The 27989-nt window shown below is 47.2% G+C and overlaps 1 protein-coding gene across 1 annotated transcript in view; it reads right to left on the bottom strand.

The window, feature by feature from the left end:
- Window positions 1-768: 768 nt before the first annotated feature.
- The window catches only part of USP10 (ubiquitin specific peptidase 10), a 73198-nt gene continuing 45977 nt past the window's right edge, over window positions 769-27989 (bottom strand). Inside the window, exons 4-14 of the mRNA XM_024124858.1 lie at window positions 26483-27544; window positions 17472-17563; window positions 16863-16972; window positions 16388-16443; window positions 16055-16158; window positions 13612-13711; window positions 12645-12822; window positions 9318-9483; window positions 6350-6494; window positions 4985-5050; window positions 769-1795 (exon numbers count right to left, since the gene is read on the bottom strand). Coding sequence (XP_023980626.1) covers window positions 1608-1795; window positions 4985-5050; window positions 6350-6494; window positions 9318-9483; window positions 12645-12822; window positions 13612-13711; window positions 16055-16158; window positions 16388-16443; window positions 16863-16972; window positions 17472-17563; window positions 26483-27544 — 2267 coding nt within the window. The 3' untranslated portion in view covers window positions 769-1607. The remainder of the gene's footprint in view (window positions 1796-4984; window positions 5051-6349; window positions 6495-9317; window positions 9484-12644; window positions 12823-13611; window positions 13712-16054; window positions 16159-16387; window positions 16444-16862; window positions 16973-17471; window positions 17564-26482; window positions 27545-27989) is intronic.

The following is a 27989-nucleotide window of genomic DNA, read 5'->3' as shown; positions in this document are numbered from 1 at the left end:
AGTTGATTTACAACGTTGTGCTTCAGGTGTACAGCACAGCGATTCAGTTACGTATGTGTATATATTCTTTTTCGGATAGTTTTCCCTTTAGGTTATGACACAATATTGAGTATAGTTCCCTATGCTCTACAGTACTGTAATTTTAAAGGTAAGCTCCGAACCTGTAGCGGCACATGGCTACAATTGGGAACAGCGGACGGTAAGAGGAAGAGCTTGGGGGAGAGGCTTGGACCACGTAAACCCGCTATTCTGGGGACCCCAGCACACTACTGTCAGCAGCCTGCACAGGGCCTTCGGGAACCAGGGTGCCACGGACACAGGAGCTGCCGGGAGCGGCCTGACATGTATGACGGCTCTTCTCTCCATCTCTTCCATCTCGAAGGGCTTCCTTTCCACGTCTGGAGGTGGCATCTGAGGTGCAGGTAGGATGCTCAGTAGCAGGCAATGACAAGGACGCTCAGCCATGACCCACATCCGCCCCCACCCCCCCCCCTTGAACAGAGCAATGCAGGGGACAAAACAATGGAGAGAGAGCTTACCTCCTCTTTTCTGCTATTTGAAGATTTAAAGAAATTCATTTCTCCAAATCACTAGAGTTAATAACTTTGGAAATAGTAAACAAGAATCATCTGAGGGCTTGGGTCAGCTTTCACAAACATGTCAGGCTGCCCCAAGGGCTTATTTTAATCCCAGCAGCCCACTCTTGCCCACTTGAACTCCGGTTACTGGAAAAGGCATCTGCCGTCAAAGAAACACCACACACGCAGCTTTAAACCAACTGTGTGATTTTTATTGATGGGCGACAACTTTATACTTCTAGCTATCACTAACTGTGTACAATTAGAGACGCGGCATCGTAGAAGAGCAGACAGCAGAATTAGCAGACGCGGGGAATTATCAATCTTCATTATTTTGCCCATTTTTCATTATGTGTACACAGAAGCATGAATGCAATTTGAAATCTTTTAATGGCAATAAAGTTACAATCACCCATCTATGTGACTGACATCTTAACTCCAAATACTCGATCTGCAATGTGTACGTAAGCAGCTTCTCATCGCACAATTATTAAAATGTATTTTTCCTATTAGGAACCAGCAACTTATTTTTTGTGTTTGTTTATCTTTTGAAGTAAGAACTATTTCTTCTCTTATAACTGGCTCATTTTTATCATTTATCAAAAACTAAAGGGTGAGGGAAGAAAGTGTGATGGATTAAAAAATTTATTTTTTTAAGGAAAGATAAAATTCATTTTCACAAACTTACAAGTGTTGTTGCTGGCGCAGGATTTGTTCCACTATATGCAGTTAGACTGGGAATCAAACGCAAGTTCGCCTTTTTACTCAGGAATCGGCATTATTTCGGAAATGTGGTTTTTTGTGTATTTGCTTAAATCAAGCGACAGTCTGTTTCAGCCAGATGATTTTGATTTGGAAGTTAGAAGTCAACATAAACTATGCTGTGCACAAACCCCAGGCGTCTCCTTTCATTCTAGCCCATTTTTGCAACAGGAAGAAAGAGTTTCTCTCTAAAGAGCCACTAAAGAGAGGAGGGGAGTCGGTGAGAGCCGGTGCTCTACAAGCAGCGTCAGGCGCGCACAGCAGCGGCTACAGCAGGTCCACGCGGCGGTAATACAGGAGGTAGGCTGTGCGCTCGGCAGCGGGCTTCACCACCTGGTACTGGTTAATCACCTTGACCGTCTGGTCGTCGATGCGCAGCCAGCCGTTGAGACCGATCTGGAAGACGTCCGTGGTGTAGTGGCCGCCCGTGGCGCTGCTGCCGTGGTGGTAGACCACTGCAAGAGAGGGCCCGGGCGCCCGTGAGAGCGGCTCCGCACACCAGCGCCTAAGGTGCCCGCCTGCTCCCGCCACAGACCTGCCTGTCCCACGAAAGGCCTGGCACCAAGGCAGCTGGGACAGAGAAGTGGGATTACACAAAGCAATGCTGGTTCAACTCAAAACCGTTCAACAATTTACAATACAAAGTCATACATCTACGTCTTAATAATATATTTTAAATGTTCACTACCTCACAAACTATGAAAGAAATGTCAACTAATGGGGTCGTCCCATCTGTCAGCCCTGTAGGCAGGCTCGTCAGCCGCCTTTACACTTGATACAGCAGACAGTCCCCTGGGAAGCAGGACACAGAGACGCTCCCTGCAGAGCCATCAGACAGTGGCCCTCTGGGAGTGCACACCAAGGCCCAAACATCAGGTCCTGATCCAGCCAATTCCACTTCTAGACTGTTCTCAACAGAGTATCTGAATCTTGGACAAAGTGAAAACATGGAAAAGCCTATATTCACACTAGAAGGAATGCTGAGTGCATTACATTACAATAAGGTGAATTTTTTCGTAGACCAGATTAAAAGTATTTGGTGGTATAGGAATATGCTTACATTACATGAAAAAAACAGGAATCTGAGGTTTTCTGTGGACTGTCACCCGTGCCAAGGACAGCACTGCCCCAGGAAGGTCACCAGCGCAGCCAGCTGGGCCGAGTGGGCAGCTGTGGAGTACCCTGCAGACACTAGTCATTGTTCTTTTTTTCTTTCAAAAAAAATTTCCAGTTTTCTACAATCATGTTTTAACAGAAAAAAATACCTGCCAGGTACTTGTTCATTACAATTGTGTAATTCAAACAGGAAGCCTTAGTCAGAGGTCTAAAACAAATATAACCGTCAGAAGATGCTGAAAAGGTATTAAAGACAGTGGTAGGGTACATCCTCCCCCTTCTATGCAGAGAAGGGGCTGGGAGGTGGCCCAGCCCCCAGCAGACCTGACCCTGTGTGAAGGAAACGGCCTCCGGGGAGGGGAGGGGGCAGCAGTGTGGCCGGGGGAGCTGTGCACGGCCCCGAGCTGCATGAAGGACAGTCACTTGGAGAGAGGGGCACCATCTGGTACGAAATTTCAGCAACGCACAGCCTGAACGTCAGCGCGCTCTCCCACTTGTAGGGACATCCAAATCCACCCTGAGCCAGTGACCTGGGCTGCTCAGAGCCGGGCTCTGCACAGAGGCCATTCTGCTGGGGCTCAGAGGACACTGGGGCCCCGGCCTGCCGGTGACGAACGTGACTGGTCACCGAGGGACAGCAAGACTGTTGGGCCATCACGTGGGAAAGCAGCGACGGAACCAGCACCAGCTCACGGCCGCATCTAGTACTGCGGGTCACAGCAGTGGAGAGGCTGCCACGGGGCAAGGGAAGCCCCGACACCAGCATGTCCCTCTGACCCCAAATCCAGCTGTGGGGCGTCTGTCCTGGATTTTCACCTAAGACCTACCAGACTTGGTTTTGGTTTTTTTAAAGTGACCAGGTCAGTAGGATTTACAGGACCTGTGGGTTTAAGTGATTCGCGTTTCCTCTACGACACTTCATCTTAAACGTTCAGAAGAGAAGCGCTCGGCCCGTACTCAGGTTTCTCAGGCAGCACACCTGTACCTAACATGGCGATGTGTCACAGGCGCCCAGCAAGCCCGCGTCACAGAAGCAGAGCTAAGAATGAGAGTTTTCCAAAAGCTTACGCACTATACTAACTCGTTTTCTTTGTCCCGCGATCAAAACGATTTTTAAAAGTACCTCTTTACTCACAGTTTACAGAAAACTGCAACCAATCCGGCGACCGTATCTCTGAGATTAGAAGGCTCAGATGAGGATTCAGGGGTGCAGGCGAGAGCGACTCCAGAAGGAGCCGCGGGCGGGAGGGGGAGGGGTGCACTCACACCAGGGCCCCCTGACCAGGAGACAAGACTTGCTAACCCTGCCCTTGATCATCACCCTGCCCTGACAGGGCCCCAAGGGAGGCTGCAGGGAGACTCGGAGAAACACGTCATCACCCTGGGACCTCAGTGCCAAACCCCAGGGAGCCAGGCCAGACCCTGGGGGCCCTCTGGTCTCAGAGGAAGACCACAGAGAGGCCTCCAAGCTTCCAGCCCAAGGCAGGTCACGGGGAGGGTGGGTACACCCCGAGAGTGTGTTGCCCACCAGGTCCCAGCAGGCCGGGGTGAGGCCGTGATCAGCCCCCTCCGGGGAGAAGAGTGAGTCAGAGCGAGCAGGTCCTGGTGGGAAGAAAGGGCCAACCGGGCCCAACACCTTCTAACCTGGCGCCCGACCCACCCAACGACCAGGGCCCAATCCAACATCCCAAAAGCTCAGGGGTGGACCGAGAGCAGGAGTGTGAAGCTCTGCTCTGCCACTTAGGGCACAGAGCAGCCAATGTTCCTCCACGAGTTTCAGTTTGTCCTTTTACAAAATGGGGATAGCGCCACAGACCTCTCAGGACACTGTAAGGACTAAATGAGATACTACATACAAAGTATCCAGCGAAAAGGCTCAATGAACATGTGAGGGCCAATAAACAGCAGTCATTACAGACAGGCTCACCAAAGGCAACACAAAAGGAGCAGTGGGAGAGCAGCTAGAAAATTCTAATAGAAACGGCCAGAAAAGCAAACACAACTGTTGCAACCAGCAACTCTTAAAAGACCCATAAGGCCTCAAAGGCATAAAAGACTCGGGCTGTAAAAGAGAAAGAAGAAATGGAAGGACAGGAGGCGGAGAAGATGGACGGGCTCCGCGGGGAGCTCTGGGTGGGGGCAGGAGGTCGTGGGCGGCTGAGGAGCCCGCGCTCCCCTAGCCTGGCTGGGGCCACGCCTCAGCACCCACTCCTACAGGCACCACGACCACAGCAGGGAGGGTTCCCAGCCTGGCAACCCCACACCTCTGGCTCCAAGACAGAGACAGTCATGTTAAACGACGTCTCACGTTGGGCTGAGCTTTAGAGCCAAGAGAATATTCTGTCAAATTCCAAACACACCAAATTTTAGGTAAAACGCACATTTTCAAATGATTTCCGGACTTATAAAGTCCACAGGGATACCAATCACCTATTCTCTACGTTAAGTGGCATTACAACAAACTTGTGCCTGGGTATAAACCTTTTCATCATTGCTGTAATAGGAAAATGTCGTACAAATTTACTTACCTGCAAATAGCCTATACGTTCTGTGGCATTTAAAATTCTTGTTTTTAACCCCTGGAGAGAGCAGTTCTGAAAAACAAAGTATCAAGAGCTTTAATCTATAAAAGCGCTGACACACGGAGCTCCCAGAAAGGGTCAGACGGCAGCCTCCATTGAAGTAACCCATCCAGTGAACCAGGGAGACCAAACAGAACTCCATCCCCTCGTTTGCATAAAAACTGAGCAGCAGGAAGACCAGCTGCAGGGTAGTAACGGACTTCACCAGAACCCACCCATCAGAGGACAGGGGCATATACAGAGCCTCTAGCTCATGCTAGAAACCCCTTACAAGCAGATGTTCTAAAAAATGGGAAAGAAAAAAACAAAAGCAAAGCAGCCCTGGAAAGCCTAAGGTTTAAAATGTTTTACACGTGAGTCAGACCACAAAACTCCAATAAACAGTAAGATGATTTTCGGCTGGCGTTTCTCCCCCTTTCTGATCCTCAAACGGACCATGAACTGGCACAGGAGGCAAACCTATCAGCCGAAGGCGGCAACTCGTGAGAACAGGGCTGAGAGCCAGAGTCCGAATCTTAGGGAGAAGGAAATGCCACGTGCCTGGGGTGCAGGTGATCGATGGTGACCCCAGGCCCACTGCCCGGCAGGTCCCAGTGCCGGGCAGCGTGGGGGAGGAAGGAGGAGGAGGACGGCAGTCTGCTCCTCCAGGAGACCAGGGACGACGTCCCATGCCCTCTTTTCTGTTCTCCAGGCACCCGGACACTTTGAGAGTCACCTCGAGCTCGTCATGCTCCTGACTGAACTTCATTTTTGCACAGAATATTTCTCACAAATTCTGAAGCTTTCCAGGAAAGTTTTCCTTCAAGCTCACTTTTAGCAAGACAACTAGGTGCTTTCACCACGATGTGCCCAAGCTGCCGAGCCCCGGAGACCCGGCAGAGACCCGGGGCTGGGGCTGCAGCTCTAAGGCCGGGGTCCCTGCCACTGGAGTGCAGAGGAAGCCCCGGGGCCCACGGGAAACATTCCCCGCCCACTACAAAGCCCAGTTAGCCAGGCTGCTCCACAGAGCTGTTAATACTTAGCATAAGGAAAAGTATTTTCTACCACTGATCCATAAACTTTTTATATTTAGTATTCTTCTCACCTAGTAATATTTTCATATGGTTTATTTTTGCCTTTATATTTAAAAGGCCATTTTAGTGAGAAATGTTAATCTAAAGGTCTATTAACGGTCAAGAAATTTAAAACAAAAAAGTCATGAAAGAGAGTTTCTGAATCCTGACATGACACAGAAAATGGTGAAGCATCAAGAAGCTGGCTGATTTCCAGAGTACTGTCATCATAAACGCTTCTGCCTTACAGAGTCGTTACCTTTACTAATTTCCAAGTCCACAGGATATTCAATATTTTTGATAAGCTTCTGACATCCACCTGTCTTCTCGTAAACAAACCGTTTCAGGTGCAGCACGAGGACAGGAGGGAGCTTTTCCAGAGTCACCCTTCGACTGATCTCAACCTGAGACACACAAAGCACACAGGAAACGCCATCTTACTCCAAGAGGCAGACGCCACCCCACCTCTCGCTCCAAGACTCAAATGTTCCGGGGCAGTGCTTTCTCAAAGCTTCCTGAGTCACAGGGTCTTTTGAGAATCTAACGGGGTCTTTTGAGAGGTACTAACCTTCCTCTTAGAAAAATGCATATAACCCTACAGACACAACTGCAGGGGGTCCCTAAGGTCCCTGAGCCAAGTTAAGAACCTTTGTCCTAGGGCATTAAATTGGCATAAAAATTTAGAAGCTAACTTAGTAATACCTTGAATTACATATGTATTAACTTATTTTTTAATAACTCTCACAGTATTAATAAAGCTGAAGCCAATGTGTTTCTTGAATTAGACGCTCTAAATAAGTCTAAAGCTATTTAGTGTAACCATTGGTTTTATAACAGTTCCGCTTTTATCAATTCAAAACGCCCCTTATGCACTTCCACAGTCTACTGAACGCTGCTTTTTATTAAAATGCATCTTCACAAGCAAACTTAACCCCTTTATGTACTGTTCTCTGTTATCTGTAGATGGTTCCGGTATTTAGACGGAGAATGCTTTCGGTAGAAATACTTGCCCACGTAACAATCCGAAAGACAGCGGCATATAATAAACACCCAGAAAGCTTTCGGAGGACTACATGCATATCTAGCTGAAGGTACCTGAAGCGAGCCTAGCGGTCACCGCCACCTGGTTTATTAGGGTTGCAGACCCTTTCAGGCCTGTCTTCCCACCCAGACTGAGGTCCCAGGCATGGAAACGGCCCGATCACCTCGACATTCCCATTGTGTCTCTGCAGTCCAGTGTCTCACGTCCAACAAGAATTGTGAATGAAGAAAAGCACGACTCCAGTTCCACAGTCAAAACCGGCGATGACGATGTAAGACTCCAGCTTCCTCATTTGTAAAATGAGAGTCAGACTAAAGTACCTCTGGGATGGTTTCTCAGTGCTAGCGACCCGCGATTCTGGTCGTTAAGGGGCTAAAATCTCAAATCCTTAACTGAGTGTTCCGGGTTTCCAGAGACACTGAGCCACACTTTCTAACACCCAACAAAACCAGACCTTTTTTATTTAGCTAGTATTTTGTATAATCCTATTTTCCCACGATCTTCCTGTGTTCCCACAGAAAAACAACTTTTGACCTAAAAACCTAATAAAATTAAAGTAGGTACTTTGAAAAGTAAATTACAAGATCACATTCCAGAAAACGTGTTACTCGCTCTTCACAGACACACTGTACGAGCCCCTTCCTCCGACGCCTGCTTCCGCAGCCGTGGAGCGAGGACGGCCGGCAGCCCTCTCTGCCGCCCTCAAGGCCCCACCGAGACGCCGCTCCTTCCGCGACTCCCTCCTCCAAACCAGCCACCTAGAACCCATCACCCTTTCCTCACCCTCCTCTGACCCCAGGCCAACCACCACAGCCACCGCTACCTCGGTCGTCACGCCCCACCCACCTGTGCCCAAACAGCAGTGTAACTGCAGCAGGAGCAAACGAGGAAAACAGACAGACCCCCCGAGGGCTCTCCTGGGAGCGCAGGGAAAGGCTGCCCCCCTCCCCAGCAGGATCCGCGGCTCCAGTGGGGAGGGGCCAGGATGGCGAGTCCACCTGTGGAGTCACGGCTGCCCCAGACGAGCAGGTAGACAGTCCCAGAGCCAGTACATGACCCGGCCTCCCAAGAACAAGTACCCACTCTCTCTCTCTCCCATTAAGTTCCACTGTTTCTCTAAGGAAAAACCGCCGGGATTCTCCTCCGGCTCCTACCACTTTTACTTTTTGAACAAAATTGTCCACGAGAAGCAATTAGAAAACACGGGGGAGAACTAGGCCTAACTTCTGCAGATACCCCGAGAGATTGGCTTGACCAACCCACAGCAGACGGACGGAAGCTCTCCACACCCCGCCTTTGCTCCTCTTCACGTGGATGGAGCCCGAGCTGCGAGGCAAAGGGCAGGGCCCTTGGCCCCACGAGGTGCTGGCAGGTTTCCTGCGCTGGGCCGTGCTGGCTCACCCTGTAGCCATCACACAAGGCTACTGAAATCAGGCCTCACAGGAATACTCTGAACCGTTCAAAAAGGCACCGCCCTAGCTAGTCTACATCCATCTCCCCAACACACCCCTATGAATGCACAGCCACGACCTAGGATATGTAACGCAGAAGGCACACTCTACTGCGGAGGAGAAGTCGGGCCTAACTGGCGCATCCAGACAGCCAGCAGCTAACAGTCCCTCAGAGAGCAGAGAATTATTGCCTCTCGATGGAGCTGACATGCTTCCTCTTGACTCCTGAACACTGAAAGACTCAAGACTTTATCTTTTTTTTCAGATCAAATCAAAGAGTAACAGGCACCAGAACAATTACTTTCTATTTTTCAACGTCCTTGGAGATCTACAATCAAATGCAAACCAGAATAGAACATCTTTTATATGCTAACTATCTCATGAAATTGTGCTCTGTGGTATCAGGAACGTGAATGAGCTACCGGCCTTCGTCAGAGGTGGTACTCACTCTACGGTGCCGTGACTGGATGGCCAGCGAATGAAATGCAGCTCAGAATCAATGACCCCGAAGATCGTGACCTGTGTCTCATGACTTAGAGCCAAGGGGAGCTGGGAGGATCATCTGTTTCAACCATTTCATTCTCAGAATGTGGAAGCTTTCGGTCCAAAAAAAAGTTAAGCAACCGATTTGAGAGGCAGAGCTCAAACCCACTTCTCCTCTTTCCAGAGTCTGTGCTCTTTCGCCCACCCCAGAGGGCCCCCGGATAAAGGTCTAAGACCAACTGTGAACGTACCTCTTGTTTGGTTTTGGTGGTATAACCCTGGACAGACTCTCTTGCCACCAGGCTTTCCAACGCATCCTGGACGGTGCGTATCTTGTCCGACTGGATATCCAGCTGCAGCGTGAAGAACGGCTGCAGGGTGGCAGATTCTTTTGAACTCTGCTGGTAAACCACAGACCTGAAAGTGGAAACACACCACATCTAAGAGCTCGCCTTCCCGCTCTCCGAGGTTATCCAGCAGGACAAGAGGAACAAACACTGCAAGCGAGATTATTCAATATCACTGCCAGAAGACCAGAGAGAACAGAAATGCTAAAAATACACTGAAGAATTTTAAAATAATTCCACTCAATACCACCTCGAAAGAATTTCTAGCAACTCAACCCACCAGCTGAAAATTTTCCCAGCTTAATAGCTCTGGAAGAAGACCTATTTCACCTTCCAAATGCCTCCCCTCGACTTTATTTAATGCACAGGTTAGCAAAGGTGACGATCTTCCCAGAGTCCAAATGTTGACGCTTTTTATCCTCTCAGGCGTCACAGCCTGTTGTAATAAAAAAGAGGAAATCCCGAAGTAACAGAATGATTTGGATAGCATTTCCCCTATGAAAACGACTTTACAAAGGAAGGGGAGCAGGGTGTGTGCAACAGGAAGGTGGTCACCGCCCTCAAGGAGGAGGCTGCCACAGCTGAGCCTTGCTTCCTTAGCTGGGTTTTCATTTCATTTCTCTTTGTCCAAGTTTTCCTGAGTAAAAACTTGTGTTGGGCCCACGTCTCACGTAGCCTCAGCAAGGAGATGTTCCAGGAGTCCAACGTGGGATTCTCTCTCTGCAGTCTGAGTGCCCCAGTTTATACACGAATAAAAGGGGTGGACAGGTAGTCAGACTGCTGCGCAGGGCAGGCGAGCGGCTCTGCTGCCAGCTTTCCGTCTCACGCGCTGCTTTCCCGACACACAGCACGGGAAGCACCTCCAGGCTCCCTGTGAGGAGGAAGCCTTGAGGGGGCGGCCGTTCCCTTGGTTCCACAGAGGAATAGTGGGAACAGCAGTAATGGGCCTGGACTCTACCAAAAGGGTGGACAAGGTGGAGAAAGGTGCTGGTCTTTCTGGGGTAACTGGAAAACCACCAAAAGAGCGTGAATTTTAGGAGAAAAGCTTTCAGTTGGTCTGAAAAAAGAATAATGCTTGGGAGTTCCCTGGTGGTCCAGCGATTAGGATTCTGTGCTTCCACTGCTAGGGGCCTGGGTTCGATCTCTGGTTGGGGAACTAAGATCTCGCAGGCCACACACCATTAAGAATCATGCTTGGGGTTCCCTGGTGGCGCAGTGGTTGAGAGTCCGCCTGCCGATGCAGGGGACACGGATCCGTGCCCCGGTCCAGGAAGAGCCCACGTGCCGCAGAGCGGCTGGGCCCGTGAGCCATGGCCGCTGAGCCTGCGCGTCCGGAGCCCGTGCTCCGCAGCGGGAGAGGCCACAACAGTGAGAGGCCCGCGGACCGCAAAAAAAAAAAAAAAAAAAAGAATCATGCTCAATGGTGCCTACTACACACACAAAAGCAGCTCCTAAGTTATAAGGAGTAGTTCTGTATCTTCGCTTTAGAGTTAAAAAAAAAAAAAATCAACACCCAATTTCAATGCAAAGAGCCCACAGAGGCTGAGGCTACAGGGCCATGAAGAGTCATCTGGGGCAAGCTAGAAAGTTCTCCAAAGTGGATTCTGGTTTTTCTCACTGCTTACTCTCAAACACATTTGGGATCTTGGTGGCCTTGCAATCCGGTGGCTGTGCCTCCCCCCACACACGGAGCCCTCATCACAGGCACTGGGCCGCGCCCTCGTCCCTCCCCCACCCTCGGTGAGCACCCCGAGGGGGACAACATCAGGCTGCTCGGCTAACCAACAGTTAAGGGCACAGGCAGCCTCCTCTCACTGCCGGTCGCCAAGCTGGAGCCCCACTCCCCACCCCAAGGGCCCCTCCCGAAGACCTGCATCTGGCAAAAACAAGGTGCAGCCATGGTGGTGGGGCTGGGGGTCGGGGGGCCGACACGGGACTCCAGAACAGAAAAGGGCCTGCGAAGTCTAGCTCACAGCGAGGGCACAGAAATGCCGTGTTCAGTGTCATGTGACCAGCTGGGGGGTCGGGCACATTTCTGAGGACTTCATCAGCCTGTTGAAAGGTGCTCAACCTAAGCTGTCTTAGAGCAGAGAGACTGAACTGACTTTCGATGCCTTGAAAAGGGTGTTACTTCTTGTTTTGGGACGACGAAAGGCTACGATACGAGGCTCACTAAAAAAACCAAAAACACACTCCTGTAGGTGAAGCTGTAAGGTCTTCAGAAGAAAATCATGCTATAATGCGGTCCTTTCAGACTCTGGATGAGTAAGGAGGGCCTCAGAGTCAGTGCAAGTTCTACTGTATTCCACATGATGGTGGTACTGAACGGCTCTAACGTAAATAAGTAAAAACCTTCCAGGGCTTCCCTGGTGGCGCAGTGGTTGAGAGTCCGCCTGCCAATGCAGGGGACACGGGTTCCAGCCCTGGTCTGGGAAGATCCCACGTGCCACAGAGCAACGGGGCCCGTGAGCCACAACTACTGAGCCTGCGCGTCTGGAGCCTGTGCTCCGCGACGGGAGAGGCCACAACAATGAGAGGCCCGTGTACCGCGATGAAGAGAGGCCCACGTACCGCGATGAAGAGTGGCCCCCGCTTGCAGAGACTAGAGAAAGCCCTCGCACAGAAACAAAGACCCAACACAGACAAAATTAAACAAATGTGGGGTTTAAAAAAAGAAAAAAGAATATTTTTTAAAGAAACAAAAAAAAACCTTCTAGAAGGACTCCATGAATGAGCAAAGGGCAGCTAATTTGAGGGAACTGGGGCAGGGGAGGTGCCCAGGTACTCCAGAAGGCCACGTGCCCTCCTCTGTGTAAAAGCATCTCCCTCTGCACTCTCTCAGCTTCCGAGCTCACCTGGCTCCCGTGCCTACAATTCCTCCAATCTGATACATGACAAAACATGTATTTCCATTAACTTGTCTTTGTCTTCCTAACCGGCTGTGCTGTGAGCAGCGGGACGGAGGGAATGTCAGTGTCGCTGAGGCGTGAGGAGCCCCTGGCAGACAGGCAGGGGCAGCGCCCTCTGCAGGAACCCACCGTGGGTCGTGTGAGAGCCGTGGGGCCGGCAGGATGAGCGTCAGGAAGTCCAAGAACAGAGCGGGCACAGAGTGCAAAGGCAAACCATCCAGTCCCAAATTTCTTAGGACAAATCTTACACCTCCCCCCCTCCAGCAAAATGGCAAAACCCTGAAAAAGGCAAATGCTAAATTATTCCAGAAAAGCATAAAACCTGATGTGGCCACCAAAAATGCCAGTGATGGGGGTCTGAACAAAATCCGCCTGGCGAGTGACCGAAGTCTTGTTTCGGGGGCCCACTTGCTCCCATTCGTCCTCACTTCCTTCGCCTGGTTCTTCCTGCTCGTCTTCGTTCACTGAGTGGCTTCTGGGTCCATTGGAAACAGTAAGTTCTGAAAAGCAGACAGTCTGCTTAGGCTACTATTTACACAAAGAGCAAAATATAAAAATAAAAGTTCTACATAAACCACCTACACAGATTTGTCAACTGGAGCTTTAAAGTGAGATCAGGGTATATTCTACAATGAGGACAAACGCAATGTGTGCGATGCTACAGCATCTCCCTGCTGGTGTGACCAGCGACAGAAGATGCCGTGGGACACCTGGAGAACTCAGGTGGGACGGGGAAGCCACCTGTACTGCGTAACTGCAGTCAGACTCCATCATTTGCGAAGGGACTCAGGTCACGCGGGAGAGCCATCCTTATATCTCAGGAGACCCACGCTTTACCATTTGGGGTGAACTCAACTGCCATCTGCAACTTGATTTTGAATCCCTTGGGGAAAAATGTCGTGGGGGGCTGGGGAAGTAGAAAGAGAGATCAATAAGGACGACACGGTAGCAACTGTGGAATCCAATGGTTATGCAGGTAACCAACCTATTCTTTCAGTTTTTCTCTATGTGTAGTCCTTTTCCTAATTACCAACTGAAGGGGAAAAAGCAGAGGTTCTGGAAATACATTTATATCTTTGAAATATACAAACACAACATTCTCAATGGTACATAATAAGCAATGTAAAAGTAACTACTTATCGTAATGAGTAAATAAGTGATTTTTGAAGGACGAATGACTGTTGGGGGGAAAGGCAACTTATTATATGAGCATATACCTAGCATTTGTTTCAGAATAATTCTTAAGAAAATGTTCTACCCAATTCCGCAGCAAGCACGCCATAACCTACTTTCATTATGTGGTGAGAGAAGTTTCTTCAGGCTCAGCATTTCCTCATGAAGTCCATTTAGAATGAAGCCCAAGTACTCCTCAGCATCTTCTTGTCGACCCTGAGAAGGTCAAACAGGGTCACGTTAATCTTAACTAATTACTCTTCAAGGCCTGCCCGGAATGTGTTACCCGCATATACAAACCATGCCTTCTCTTAAATTTTCAGTAAGGTTTCACATAAAGTGTTTCCCAAAAAGCACATGAATTTTTCTTTGGACAGTTAAGAGGTGTGAAGTGGGGAAGATTGGGTGTGCGAGCGGGGGAGGATTAAATATCTATCTCTAAGCAACAGATCAGGGATTTCTTCCTAATTCTGCTTTTCTGTATTTTCGAAATTTTCTACAGTAAGTGTACGTTACCCTTTATAATAAAAAAGTTATTTTATAAGTTGCTTTTTTGTTGAAACGAAACAGAATGCACAACCCCAGGGGTTACCATTCACACTGCAAGTTGTAAAATTAGCAGCCATGTATGCCTCCTTTTATTTTTGATGATGGGCAACCACAGGAGAAAGGACCCAAATTATATGTGAAAAACTATTGATTTAAAGACTTAGCTGCCTGCTTTACAAACACACATCAGCACAACCATTTGCAGATGAATCACACAATATGGTCACACACTAGTTGTATAACCTCACATTGGTTTCATCTGATTATATAATATATCATGATTGGTTCATATTTCATTCTTTGGAGTATAACGGCAGGAGTGTTCCAAGGATCTGCATATTCTTCTGCTTGCAGTCTCTGAGTAGATCTGTTTGCTCCAATGGAACTAAAGCTGTGGACGGGGCTGTTTGGTGTGAGTGTGTCTGTGGGAAAGGGCAGAGGCTGGCACAGCCCAAGACGCAGAAAAGAGTTAACAGTGCTGGGAAAGGCCTGCTCGCTGGGTTGGTCCTTGGCTGGCATCTGGGAACTTGGATTTCAGGAGGGTTCCCACCATTCCAAGAACTGAAAAGGGAGCGTGCCAAATGTGCACACAGTGTGGTTTGTGCTGAGCACTGGCTTTCCCCCCAGGAGTCTGGACTGGAGTCTGTGCGAGGCAGAGGGTGCCTATGTGACCAGCCCCTAGCAAAACCCTAGGACACCGAGCTGCTGAGGAGCTTCCCTGGTGGACCACAAGCCACACGGCTGCCCCAGTCTGATGTGGGAGGAACTGAGTGAGTCCTGTGTGACTACACCCGGAGAGGAGTCTCGAGGTTTCCTGCAGACGTTGCCCGAGTCTTTACTCTGTGCTGATTTTGCTTTGTGTCCTTGGGCTGTACTGAATCCGAACTGAGGGTAACAGCTCCTGAGTCCCGTGAGACCTTCTAGCGAATCCCCAACCCTGAGGGTGGTCCTGCAGACCCCAACGAGCCGAAAGTAACGTAACTTCGAAAGCTTCAGGATCTCAGCGCTGCTCAGCCACAGGAAGCATCCTGAGCTTACCTCTGCTCCCCCTCAGCTGGGGGCCCGCCCCTGGCCTCTAAAGCATCTGTACACTCATCTGTCTTAGTACTTGCCTTGTCTGCTTCCTCAGATGACAGACCTAACTCCCCGACTGGACAAGGCGCTCTTTGAAGCAGAGGGCACCGTTTACTCCGTGCCCGCCTTCCTAACACTAGCAACACCCCCAAATCCTGAGCTTAACACCAAAGGCTATGCCATGGGCACATGAAGAGCCCCTGGTGGTATGCTGCTGCAGCGCCCTGAGTATTCCCTCTTCTTCGAAACAAAGGGGCTGCAAACGACATTACTTTACTCAGTTTTAACACAATTTTCTTGAATATTTCCTAAAGAATTCCCCTTTTCTAGCATCATTTCAATTGCTTGTACTGACTCATCACGAACTCTGTCGGGGAGGAAAGAAACGCTCCGGTTAACCGTGCAAAGGGTGCCCCTGATTTACCCTGAACGCCGTCAGGGCCCTTTACAAGACCTCCGTGGCCCCTGGCCCCATGCCTTCAGCAGCCAAGAGTATGATTAGAAATGAAGGCCCCGAGGGAGACAGCGTGGTTCCCGGCCCCATGGCCCCGCCCCTGGTGCAGGGCAGTCCGTGTGGAAGTGAAGGAGCTAACTCCGCTGCCAGGCTCTGCCACTTCTTAGCTGTGACCTTGGACAATGACTTCACTTCTCTCAAATGGAACAAGCAGATAATAATCACACTTTATTCACAGGGTTAAGGAAGTTAACGGATGGAACGAACTTACAGCAGTGGTGGGTCACAGTAAACGACACGAGTTGTCTCTGATTACCATCGTTATCATCCCACACTCTAATTCATCCTAGCAACTGACTCCAGAGCAAGCCTAGATCCACTGAACACCCACTTAATCGCCGCACTGCAAGCAGAGGGCAAGCAGGGAATGCGCCACGGGTGAGGCACGAGCTTCGCACTGGCTACAGAATGGCAGTCCCAACCTTTTCGGACAGGCTCGACTTGATGACGGTCAGGAGTCTATAAATATACGTGGGCTCAAAGGCAGCTCCCGGGCGGATGTCCCTCACGATTTTATCCCCAAGAGCTGCAACGGAAACAGGACACAGGTCTTTGCGACTGAAGTCTTAAAATGACAAAAGGCATAATCATCAAAACTCCCCCCAACGCCCGCCCAATGTTGAGAATAGTACAGGTGTAGCAACCTGCATGTTAAGAGACATTTTCCTTCCAGCAAGCCTGAATTTCTCAAACTCGGTCACCTGACTTCATAACTCCCAAAATGTAACGGCACCAGAACCCTTGTTCTTACTCACCTTGTCTGGGTTTTGGAGGTACTGGCATATTAGTAAACTCATTCATTAGCCGAACACTAGACACGGGGGGAAAAAATGTTTAGTACATTTTTTTTTTTTAAAGACATACTATTACTAAAAAGCCTTGATGGCTAAGTAGAATGTTATCTAGTATGAAGATAGCAAACTTTAGATAACCAATGCTATAATAGCTAGTGAGCTCGTAAATCTTTTCTACGTAAGTTTTTGGCATATTTCAAGTGATATAATTCGGTAAACACTAAAATTTATTCGACTGAATCTAAAGAACACAGATAAACAATGTTCCAATTCCATTTCTGGTTAACTTCCATAGAAAATCATGAACAGCACATTTTTAAAAAAAAAATAGAATTACAGGATTCATTTGCAGGAAATCAAGAACTTTGCTATTTGAATCTAATTATCAGAGGGGGGGAAAGCCCACCCCTTAACACATTTTCAGCAGCTTACTTACAAGCTATCTATCATGGGTGTGGACGTACAAGGCCTTTGCACTTTTGAATACAGAGGAATGAACTTCATCAGGTGATACATCGGAGGGCAAGCAACCAACGCCTGCAGTGTCTAAATGACGGCAGTAAGGAAGCGTAAAGGAAATAAACCTGAGGCTCCACGTTGTGGAAAAGCACGTAAAACACAAGAGCGTATAAAACTACGCAAGCCAAGGACACTGAACGACTTAGATATGTAAACACAAAAGGGAATAAACCAAATAATCCCGGGGATAACTGCCTTGTGATATCCAAGCAGTTTATAAATACGAACTGGATTCAACCAAGATAATCAAGTCAAATAATACAGGATTTCCTGTTTAAGTGGTCACTCTGCCCTGTTATTCAGGACCATTTTAATGAGAAACTTGCCTGATTCTGTCAGTCACAGGTCAACAAATCGTCTCTCTCTTTTTGGTCACGAATAGCCCAGTTAATAAGCAGCAAGGAACCGAGGATTTGGATTCAAAATGTGGGGGAGACACCCCACAGAAGCGGAACTAAGTCGAATGTGCCCAAGCAAGAGAAAGCTGCAGAAAGCCAGCCTTGGGGACAGCCTCTGAGAAGGATACAGCATTAATGTAGCACCAGTTTCCTTTATTGATCAGCCCGCGGGGTTGCAATGACACTGGTTTATGAATCAGGGTTACGTTCTCCAGTAACTCTGAAAGAGGGAAGCACAGTGAAGACGTTAATGGCATCTCGCGAACAATTCTCACGCTCTGCTCTGGCAGGGGGACCCCCTTCAACAGAGCACACGTCACATCCAAAGGGAAGGCAGGCTGTGTTACAGCTTCGTTCCGTTCAACATCACGTAATTATTTAATGATTAAAATTTTCAAAAATACTTCCCCCCAAACACTGATGACATTTATTTATCTTCCTGTGGTAATATCACGAGGGAGCACAAGGACTGTTTTAATAAGAAGCAGAAAGGGCTTAAAAAACGTGACAGTGTTAGGAAACAGACTTAAAAGATACAGGCTCTTTTAACACTGATAGCCGGGCAGGTCTTCTTAATCATGTGGTCCTCAGACACCATCCAGAGAGGTGTTTACGTGCAGGACCCGTCTCATTCATGTCTGGATGCCCAGCACATCACGGTGGGCGTTCGGTGACTGTTCAGCAAGTGATGATCCCTCTTTTAGGGACAATTATCTCCTACTAACTGAACTGTATTTTCATCAGAAGTCCCACTCAGAATACTAAAATCCCTTATTCCATTTAGAAATAAGCTTCGTTATCCTCAGATTCACCTTTTGACATCACTCTTGCCCACAGTCTTAAAATAGCCGTAAATGCCATCTTTACAAAAGAATGCTTGAGGTATTGGTAAGTAACTGGGCCCTTCTCTTTTTAGAAATGTGTTATAACAAGGTCTCCCCATGTCCCTTACGAATTCTTTAAGAGTGACAGCCACAATTTTTGGCTACCTTCTACTCTTGGCAAGTGCGTTACAACTTACAGCGTTAACTCGCTGCACTGAATCCTCAGGGACCCCAGAGTACCAGCAACCATCCCGCTTTCCCCAAAAGGAAACAGAGGCTCAAGGTTAGCTCGCCTGCCTGTGACCTCACAGGAGCCAGGCAGCACAGTCGGTACCCAAATCCATGACGTGCGGCCACACGACACAGCCCCTCCTGTAACTTTTAGACTGTGTACTAGGGAGCACGCATTTGATATCAGCACCTACCCAAAGCATCACTCAAACAAAAGAAGCCTTTTTTTCCTAAAAACACAGTTGCACTGGCATATGCCAGACTTAAGAATTAAATGAAGAAATTAATTTGCAACATTCTAATGTCAACACACACACTGCCCCCCTCTCTCCTGTGAGGGTAAATGCCCTCTGGCCTCTAACTGAGGAAGCACAGAGAATAATTTTCCCATTTATTAAAAAGTGAAACATAAGCGACTCAAGAGAACCCATGGAATCTGTTCGGTTAGACTAAGCTTGCCAAGGTCCTCCTGTCTCTCTCACTACGGGGGCACGGTGCTGGGCCTTCACGGAGGAACAGATCAGATACAGAACTGAACCACATGCCCACGTGACTGACACCCAGCACAGAAACCGCTAGGAGCTCCATCTGTATTACTCAAAATCAGCCTAACAACCCTGTCAAAGAGACACCGTTATCATCCCCATTTCACAGGTGACAAAACTGAGGTCCAGAGGGGTTAGGGAACTGGTGCAGGGCACATGACTGAGCTGACACACGAGCCTGGGTCCCAGAAGCCGGGCTCTTTGCTCTCAGTAGACAATGGACTCTGCTTTAAGATCCTTTACTCTAAGGTTTCTGATATTAACTTTTCCCCACAAGCTGAAGATCTTCTTCTCACAGGGGATTTTTACATCCGTCTTTGAGCCATTTTATCACAACAGCCCATAATTTCCAATGTGTACCACAGAACGGCAATTATTTCATATAGTTACTCTGTAAAATATCTGTGCGTTTTCAAACAAGCATCAGTCAGAAATGAACGCTCCATCAAGACACCTGTGAATCTTTGCCATAGTATTTTTATATCTAAAAACAATATTAAGCTTTCACATAATCACACAACTCAGAACCAAGTGCCTTCCTAACACAAGGACCTCTGATAGATGACATGCTGCAGTTGGCTAAGCCTCGCCTGGGCACCAGGACCCACAGGTGCAGAGGTGACTGATCGGTGGCCCTGCTGTAGCAGGGCCCGCAGACCGGTGAAGAAGGGACCACACGGTGCAGGTTAAGTTGGGCGGGGGCAGTGGCGGGGATGCCCCGGCCTATCCAAGAACTGGAGAAACCTGAGGTGGCCAGGGGCCTGTGACAGCAAAGGGTACCAGGAGAACGTCTCCAGCTTGGGGTGATGGTGCCTTCCACCCAGAGGAGAGATGCAACAGGACAAGCAGGTTCTTTCCTGTTTTGGGCAGTGATGAAATAAGGAGTTCAGTTTTAAGAGTTTTAGAGGCTCAGATAAAAAGGTACGTGGAAGACACCAGTAAACAGTACACTGACACTCACAGACCAGCCAGTAACATATCTCCACTCTCTCACACACACACTCTCACACACACACACACACACTCTCTCTCTCTCTCTCTCACACACACACACACACACACACACACACACACACACACACGGGACCCTGTAGCTCGGGGCCTGAACTGTACATTCTGACAGCAGTGGGTTAGAAGCAGAAGCCCAAGCACCACCCACCCAAGTGACAGGCTGAGGAGAATCCTTAACGGTGATCTAGAAGGATAGGACAGCTGGAATCAGTAGTGGAAGCAGAAGGAGGTTCGAGGGGGCTCAAGGAGGAAATCAAGAGTGGAGACCACTCGTGCAGGCTCCCCTGGCCAGGAGCCTGGCTGAGGAGTAAGACAGAAGAAGGGGGTCACTAGGGGGCTCCCAGGATCGCAGGAGGGAAGGAGCTAGGGAAGGGCAGACTCACCACAGTTTACGGTGGGGAAAGAAATGAAATAGCAACCTCAATTTTCTTGATGATACTGGAAGCAAAGTCTCCCGGGGTTGGGGGCAGGGGTGAAGATGGGAGGGGAAGTGGCTTGACAAGATCAATTCCTGTTCAATACAGACACTGAAGGAAAACAGAAAGAATATGATCAGGGGCAGGCATGCAAGATCTATCTGAAACTTCCCTTCCATGCATCTGTTTTAACAGACTCAAAAATAAGTTTATACGTAGTCAAAGGTGCTTTGGATGCATATCTTGTTAAACTAAAAACAATCATTTATGACAGGCCAACTCCACTCTCAAAGGGGAAGCAAGGGGCTTCCCTGGTGGCGCAGTGGTTAAGAATGCACCTGCCAGTGCAGCGGACGTGGGTTCGAGCCCTGGTCCAGGAAGCTCCCACATGCCACAGAGCAACTAGGCCCATGCGCCACAACTACTGAGCCTGCGCCCTACAGCCCACAAGCCACAACTACTGAAGCCCACGTGCCTAAAGCCCGCGCTCCGCAACAAGAGAAGCCACCGCGATGAGAAGCCCGCGCACCACAACGAAGAGCATCCCCCGCTCACCCGCACTAGAGAAAACCCGCGCGCAGCAACGAAGACCCAACGCAGCCAAAAATAAATACAAAAATAAATAAATTTATATTTAAAAAAAGAGTTTGAGAGGACCAACACTTTTCAGTTCTCCAAAAAGAAATGTTTGCTTCAATTCCTTAAAATTACGTTTTGAATATTTTGTGAGTATACAGTATATCAATAAAGTCACATTTCAAAAGGAATGAAAGGTTGTAAAAAATTAAGATTAAATCTCTTATTGCCTAAGATTTTCTCTTAAAAGCCAAACATCCACACAATTTAAATGTTCCGTTTTATAACACACTGTACATTGAGCGTTCCTCCCCCTGAAGAATTTCAATGACCACAAACTGAGCCAGACGCTAACGTCTGATGGGGTCCACCGTGCTCTGCTCCTCTTCTCCCAGCCAGTCAAGCAGCACCGGTGCAAAGACAACGCTAATTCCTGTAAACAATCTCCATTCCTGTTACTGAATGTTCCTAAAATAAATGAATCTTACTGCTACATTTCAGAAGTCAATACTCATGAATGCAGACAAGCGAGTATGAATACTGCTTTTAATTTTTTGGTGTAAGAGTTGGCTCTATTTAATTAAGTTCCTTTTATAATAGCAACATCACCGTTTCCATTTAGATTTTGCTAAAGTCCAATGAGCACTGAAGGGCAACCAAAGAAGAGAGAGAGTGGGGTATTTCCTGAGGTTGAACCTTTAAATCTGACCTATGGTCCCAAGTCATCACTGTTGGTTTTCTATTTTACTTTTTCTTTTAGGGCAAATTATCAGAAGTTGACTGTAGTAACAAACTTTCCCCCCAGAGGCCTTCTTTTCAATCCACTGTTGGTATGATTTACTACTCAGACCTGTGTAGACAGTCACCTTAGGAAGGTGGCCTCCTCAAGCCGTCTCTTCCACAGGAGTTGGCAGGGTTGCCCAGGGATGATGCTACAGGCACGGCACAAAATGCCAGAATGACTGCATATCACACACTAGATATGAAACTGAAACCATTATCTTCACCTTCGGAACAGCTCCAACACTGACATATATAGTAGCCCCCACACATAACCACAAATCACTCAAATGAAATGATCCATAAACTCAATGGCAATACTGGCATTGTAAACTTTTAAGTCCAGATAAACTATGATTATTCTTATATCTTTATGCATCAAATTCTGTTTTCCTAAAATTAGCATTTAGGTCCTATTACCATTTAAAATCCATGAAAATGGGCTTCCCTGGTGGCGCAGTGGTTGAGAGTCCGCCTGCCGATGCAGGGGAACCGGGTTCGCGCCCCGGTCCGGGAGGATCCCACGTGCCGCGGAGCGGCTGGGCCCGTGAGCCGTGGCCGCTGAGCCTGCGCGTCCGGAGCCTGTGCTCCGCAGCGGGAGAGGCCACAACGGAGGGAGGCCCGCGTACCGCAAACAAAAAAAAAAAAAAATCCATGAAAATGCAAGCTGCAGAACTTTCACTGATTCTTAAGGCTCCATAACTGGCTCGTAATTGACATTCTGATGCTGCTGACCTGCTTTTCTGTCTTCTTCCTAACTGTCCAGAACATTCTCCAAGTGTTTTTCTTTTCCTCATTACATCACTTTGGAAGAACACATGCTACCTTGGTTACCTAATCACGATGGTGGAGGACAGCAAAGTGACCAAAATGTATCACTACCCGTTGGCTATAGATCGACTTATGTTTTGTAAGTGGAGGAGTGTCCATTTAGTTCTTTAAAAGAGACGTGACAGAAATATTAGCAAGGACATACACCTGTCAAGTTAGATGTGGACTCAACTCTCACCCCACAAGTGTGATTTCTGCAAACAGGTGCTGGACCTCCTCAGCTCAGGGCCTGCTGCATGATCACTGCCTGTGTTGCTTCAGAGAATTTGAAGAGAAAACACAAAATGTTGGAGAATTATTTCCCAAGGACAGGGAAAGTACTGAATATAAACGTGATTTATAAACCACTAAAACAAAGATCAATCGGGGTATAGTTTAGTTTACAATAAACACAGACCCAGGAATTCATTTTTCTGAGCAGATCCAACTTGTAGTGATTTTGTTGCTCTCTCCAGCACAATTTTTAGGTATGAAACTGTGCAAAATCATCTATTAAGTGTGTTTTACTAAAATTCATAATAAATGACATTACTAGATACCTCAATTCCCCCAGAGAATAGAATTTTTTTAAAGCTTTCTAAGACCTCAGTTTACCTAGTTCTCTTACACTGGAATTTTAACTCCTATTTGGGCATTTGGCCTAGTCTCTCTCCTCGCCCACCATTATTTACACTCCTTTAAAACAAAATACACTGACGCAAAACATAAAATACAAAATAGCTCTGTTTGTGATTTGAAAGCATTTGATAGAATTTAGGTTTGAGATAGGACAAGTGATCCGCAGCAAAAAGCCAGGAAGAGTGTAATGTTCATCACAAGGATATGTTACATCTCAAACTCTGACCCTGAGCTAATGGAGGGAGCACAGGCAGAGATCACGCCTACTCTTCTGGTATTTGTCATACTTACTCTCCAACAGGGGTGTGCCTCGAGTTCTGCAACTGCTTTCAATACAAGCTATAAGAATTAAGATTTTCAAGTTTCTTTTGCTCACCTCCTAGCTCAGTTATTCCTACTGAAAAATGGCATATATCCCCTCGCAGACACAAACCACTCACTGAAACACAGACCCCGCGGGTCTCTTGTGCAGGTTCATACTCCCTGAGAGGTTAGGGAAGGCATTTGGTGTTTCAGTGTAAGTGCTCTTCCCTTCCATCTCCTTAAGTAAGAGTTTACACTTAAGAAAAACAGCAAATGAAAAAAAAAGTTGACAAATGACACCAAGAAGACGGCCTTGCCACCAAAAAGGTAAAAGCAGAAGCTATTACAGCAATGGGTAAACAGACCATGGGTAATTGAAAGCTGGCTATATTTCATTTCAAAAGGCTTTATGTGATTCTTACTCTTTGTTTACAGTTGATTTGTCTTTCTAATTTGTGTTTCACTTGTGGTTATACAAAAACTACTTGGCATTTGTTAAGCACAGACTTAATGACAGGGCAGATGATCCAGAAATGCAGACATCCAAAATAAATGACCCTGGGGTCAAAAACTGGCTGTGGATATTTATATTATTCTAAGAACTCAAAAAAGAATAAACTTATCTGAACTGTTGTTCCCTCTTCTTTCTTTCCCAAAAGTTAATAAATATAATGATAAACACAAAAATTATTCTCTCAGTAGAACCACTTAGACACTAATGCGAGTTAAATTCTAAGATAACCCACATCAACAGACCTTTTAAGGGAGCTAGAATTTCACACAGTTCAATACTGCTTAACATAAGTGGGCCCACGCTTAAAAGCGGGACCCTAAACGGGCAGCAAAGAGAAAATGCAAAGGGGAGTCTGTGGTCGTGATCTGCCCTACAATAAACTGAACCTACCTTATCGTTTTTATTAAGTAAAACCTCTCAGGAGGAGAATATGACAGAAGAAAAAATTCCAAACAATCCTCTTTACCTAAGCTCGGTATGATTCGAAGAGTGACGACCATCACTGCGTTATTTTACAACATGAGATACTGAAAACTGTCAGCAACTACACTGTATATTTCTAAGGTTCAATAACCAGTCTCAAAAGAATGAAGTGTTTTAAAAGGAACCACACTTCTGCTCAGATAATTAAAACACCTTTACAACTGACCTAATCAAAAACAGAATTAAGAAAATAAATGGGGGTCCCCCACGGCAATGGAAGAACACACTGCATCAACTCAAAAATGATTAGACTGTAGCAACACTCTCCACTGATACAAATAACTAAGAGCCTCTACTTTTACATCATTTTAATTTACTTTTCTTTTTTTGTTGTTGTCGGCCGTGCCGTGGGGCTTGCAGGGTCTTAGTTCCCCGACCAGGGAACCCAGGTCCCAGCAGTGAAAGCACCTAACCACTGGACCACCAGGGAATTCCCTTCACAGTGTTTTAGAAAGCAGGTTAACATTAGATTTTAGCAGGTCAACTAGATTTTAACATACACAGCAAACTACGTATCAAACCACATTTAAAGTCATATGACTAGAATGCTTTAAAACATTTAAAACGAATCTTTTCTTTCTTATTTTAAATAAAGACGGAGAAAATTTCCCAGGAATGGGAGGTTTTTCCTTTGTGAAGCAAGTTTTAGGAACAGAAATACAATTACAATGCCTTCTGACTTTAAACTCAGAATGCACATTTTTAAAAGCGTCGCACCATGTATCTCTCATTACAGACTAAAAATAAACTTTTAACTTAATGATCTATTCAAAGGCTTTTACTTCCCTTTCCTGACCTTGACAGCTTTCCCTTGCAATGCACACATTTTAATAATAATAAAACATTACTAGCATTTTAATATTTATAATAAAAAATTCACCCAAATAACCTAAAAGTTATCACTTTAAAGCCCAAAATGGTGATTCATCTATCAATTAACTTCTCATTTTAAGAGAACTCCAGACACCTAGATTATTCAAAATAATGTATTCTGTATAAGGAATAAAATGCTCATTTAAAAAAATTTTAAAGTATTGCTTGCTGTCAGCTTATGGCCATCAAAAGGATGTGCTTTATACTTGATGGAATTCTGACCGTTCATAAAAGGGTATGCGTCTTGCATCTTGCTACTGCTTTCACCCTCACCCTGGTAATGAATGCTGTCAAGCATACCAAAATGTTAAATCAGCAAACATCACATAAAGCCTAAATAAGACAGCTAATTTTAACTCGGCTAAGGGGCAAAACCCTGAAATGGTGGTTACTAGTAAACTCCTCGGTAGAATGAAACCTGAAGAGCAGCCCCGGCTTCTTAAGACGTATATAAACAGACACGGCTCCTCTGTTTCTGACTTACTACTTTAACTTTAAAAATCGCAAGTCATGCAGCTTTATAGTTTTACTGTGAACTGGTCCTACTTTTGAGCCCCAGCACGTCGAATAAAACATTAACTTTAGGCCAAACTGTTACCGTTTTTCTCGTCTTGTCAAGAGTTGGCCTTGGTGTGCTGAAACTGAGTAAAATCCATTTACTAAATCCAAAATAGGCACTAAAAAGAAAAAACCCCAAATACTTTCTTATATCCTGAGAAATAAAGAAACAATGCAAAGTGAGTCCAAATCAGGGGTTAATCACACCAAAGGTATACAACAGCTGGAACACAGATGGGACTGCCTATTACACAGTCACACAATGGAGTACAATCACTTGATCAAAAGGCAAGAAATGAAAATGTAATTTGTCAATAGAAAAGGACTGGTAAAAAAGTGGTAATGGACAAGGATTTTCCACTTAACATAGAGGTATGACACCCCCTCCCCACCCCATTTTGCTCATATACCATTATACTTTTAGTAACATTTAAGGTACAGGCATTATTCAGAAATTCCTCTTAACACACGGGTAATCAATCAACTACCGCTCTGGGTAACAACATACCACCAAAGTTTTTAGCCCAGACTGTCGGCTCCCATCTTGGCTTCACACTTCTATCTTTTGAACTATACCTGCAATCTTTATGGCTACAGGATCTTCTGAAACTGGAACCAGCCCTTCCTTGACTTCGGCCTGCTTTTCAGAGACCAGGGAAGATGCGGCAGGAGGGGAATACTTAGTTTCCATGGAAACCACAGGCGAGGAGGAGGAGCAGGAGGCAGAGGGCTTAGAATCATGAAAAAGACTGGCCCACGACTTGGCGGGCTGACTCTGACCGGCAGGAGCAGTGGCTGCCGCGGAGGCCGGGGTGTCCGCGGGAGGGGGGCCGCTCTCGGCCTTGGCGGGGTCCGAGTCCGAGCTCTCCACAGTGTGCAACTCCACCCCGTTGGCAGCTGTGCCCTCACCCAAGGATTCAAGTATTTGTCCGTTAGTGACTCCAAGGTTCTCAGTAGTATCGGTCCCAAGGGCAGGCCGAGCCACAGCTGTCCTCAACAGGGTGTCCCTGCTGGCCTCCGCAGGGAGGTGAGAGGGCTCCAAGTTGGCCGCGGGGCAGCCCTCAGGCTGCCCTGCAGTCCTGGCCCCGCTGTCAAGGGCTCCGGGGAAAGAACCAGCAGGCACGGCGTCGCTGACGAAGTCCGTGGTGTCCTGAGGGCTGCCCCAAGTCCTGGGTGTCCCCACGGGGGGCACAGCCCCCATCGAGTCCACATCCTCCGCACCTACACTGTCGGGGACTGCTGGACCGGCATGGCCGTTGACCAGGGCTTCTGTGGAAGCACCACCCTCGCCGCCGTCTTTCAAGTAACTGTAATATCCAGGGGGGCGTTTTTTCTTCTTTTTACGCTCCCTTTGTCCAAGACCACCCGAGACGCCATCATTCTCTAAAACTTCCGCCTCCACGTTAGAGCCGCCACCCAGGGCGAGGGCAGAGCCTGGGTACTGGCGGTCGGCTGAGCTGTAGTTCACTTCTTTATCGATGTCACTGGGGATCTTTTTGGAAGTTGTGCAACTAAGGATAAATTCAGGGGCCTGAGGATTCAATGTGCTTGAAATACTGTAGGCGGGAGTTCTCAGCAAAGCATCATTGGGTTCAATTACTTCATTAACACCAAACTCAATTCTCTGACAGTCCTGCCCTGTTTAGAAAGAAAATGATCAGTAAACATCCCATTAGTTAAGAACACAGCTATATAAACTATAAAAGTCTCAGTAATTATGTCTTTTTGAAAATGAAACCTAAAGTCTTGTAGTAATTAACGAAGCTATGACATTTAATTTCTGTGCTGAATAAATAATTTGCTGAAATAAATAATAACTACAAAATTATATTTAACCTGGGGATATGAAATACAGAAGCCTGTATTTATTTTCCACTCTCAGGGTAGCTAAGGGAGACTTTCAGAAGGTAGAAATTAAAACAAAATTATAATAGAAAACAAATGGGGCTTCCCTGGTGGCGCAGTGGTTGAAGAGTCTGCCTGCCGATGCAGGGGACACGGGTTCGTGCCCCGTTCCGGGAAGATCCCACATGCCGCGGAGCGGCTGGGCCCGTGAGCCATGGCCGCTGAGCCTGCGCGTCCG

This window comes from Physeter macrocephalus, chromosome 17 (assembly GCF_002837175.3).
Source record: "Physeter macrocephalus isolate SW-GA chromosome 17, ASM283717v5, whole genome shotgun sequence".
Lineage (NCBI taxonomy): Eukaryota > Metazoa > Chordata > Mammalia > Artiodactyla > Physeteridae > Physeter > Physeter macrocephalus.
This window is presented reverse-complemented; position numbering and strand designations above follow the sequence as displayed.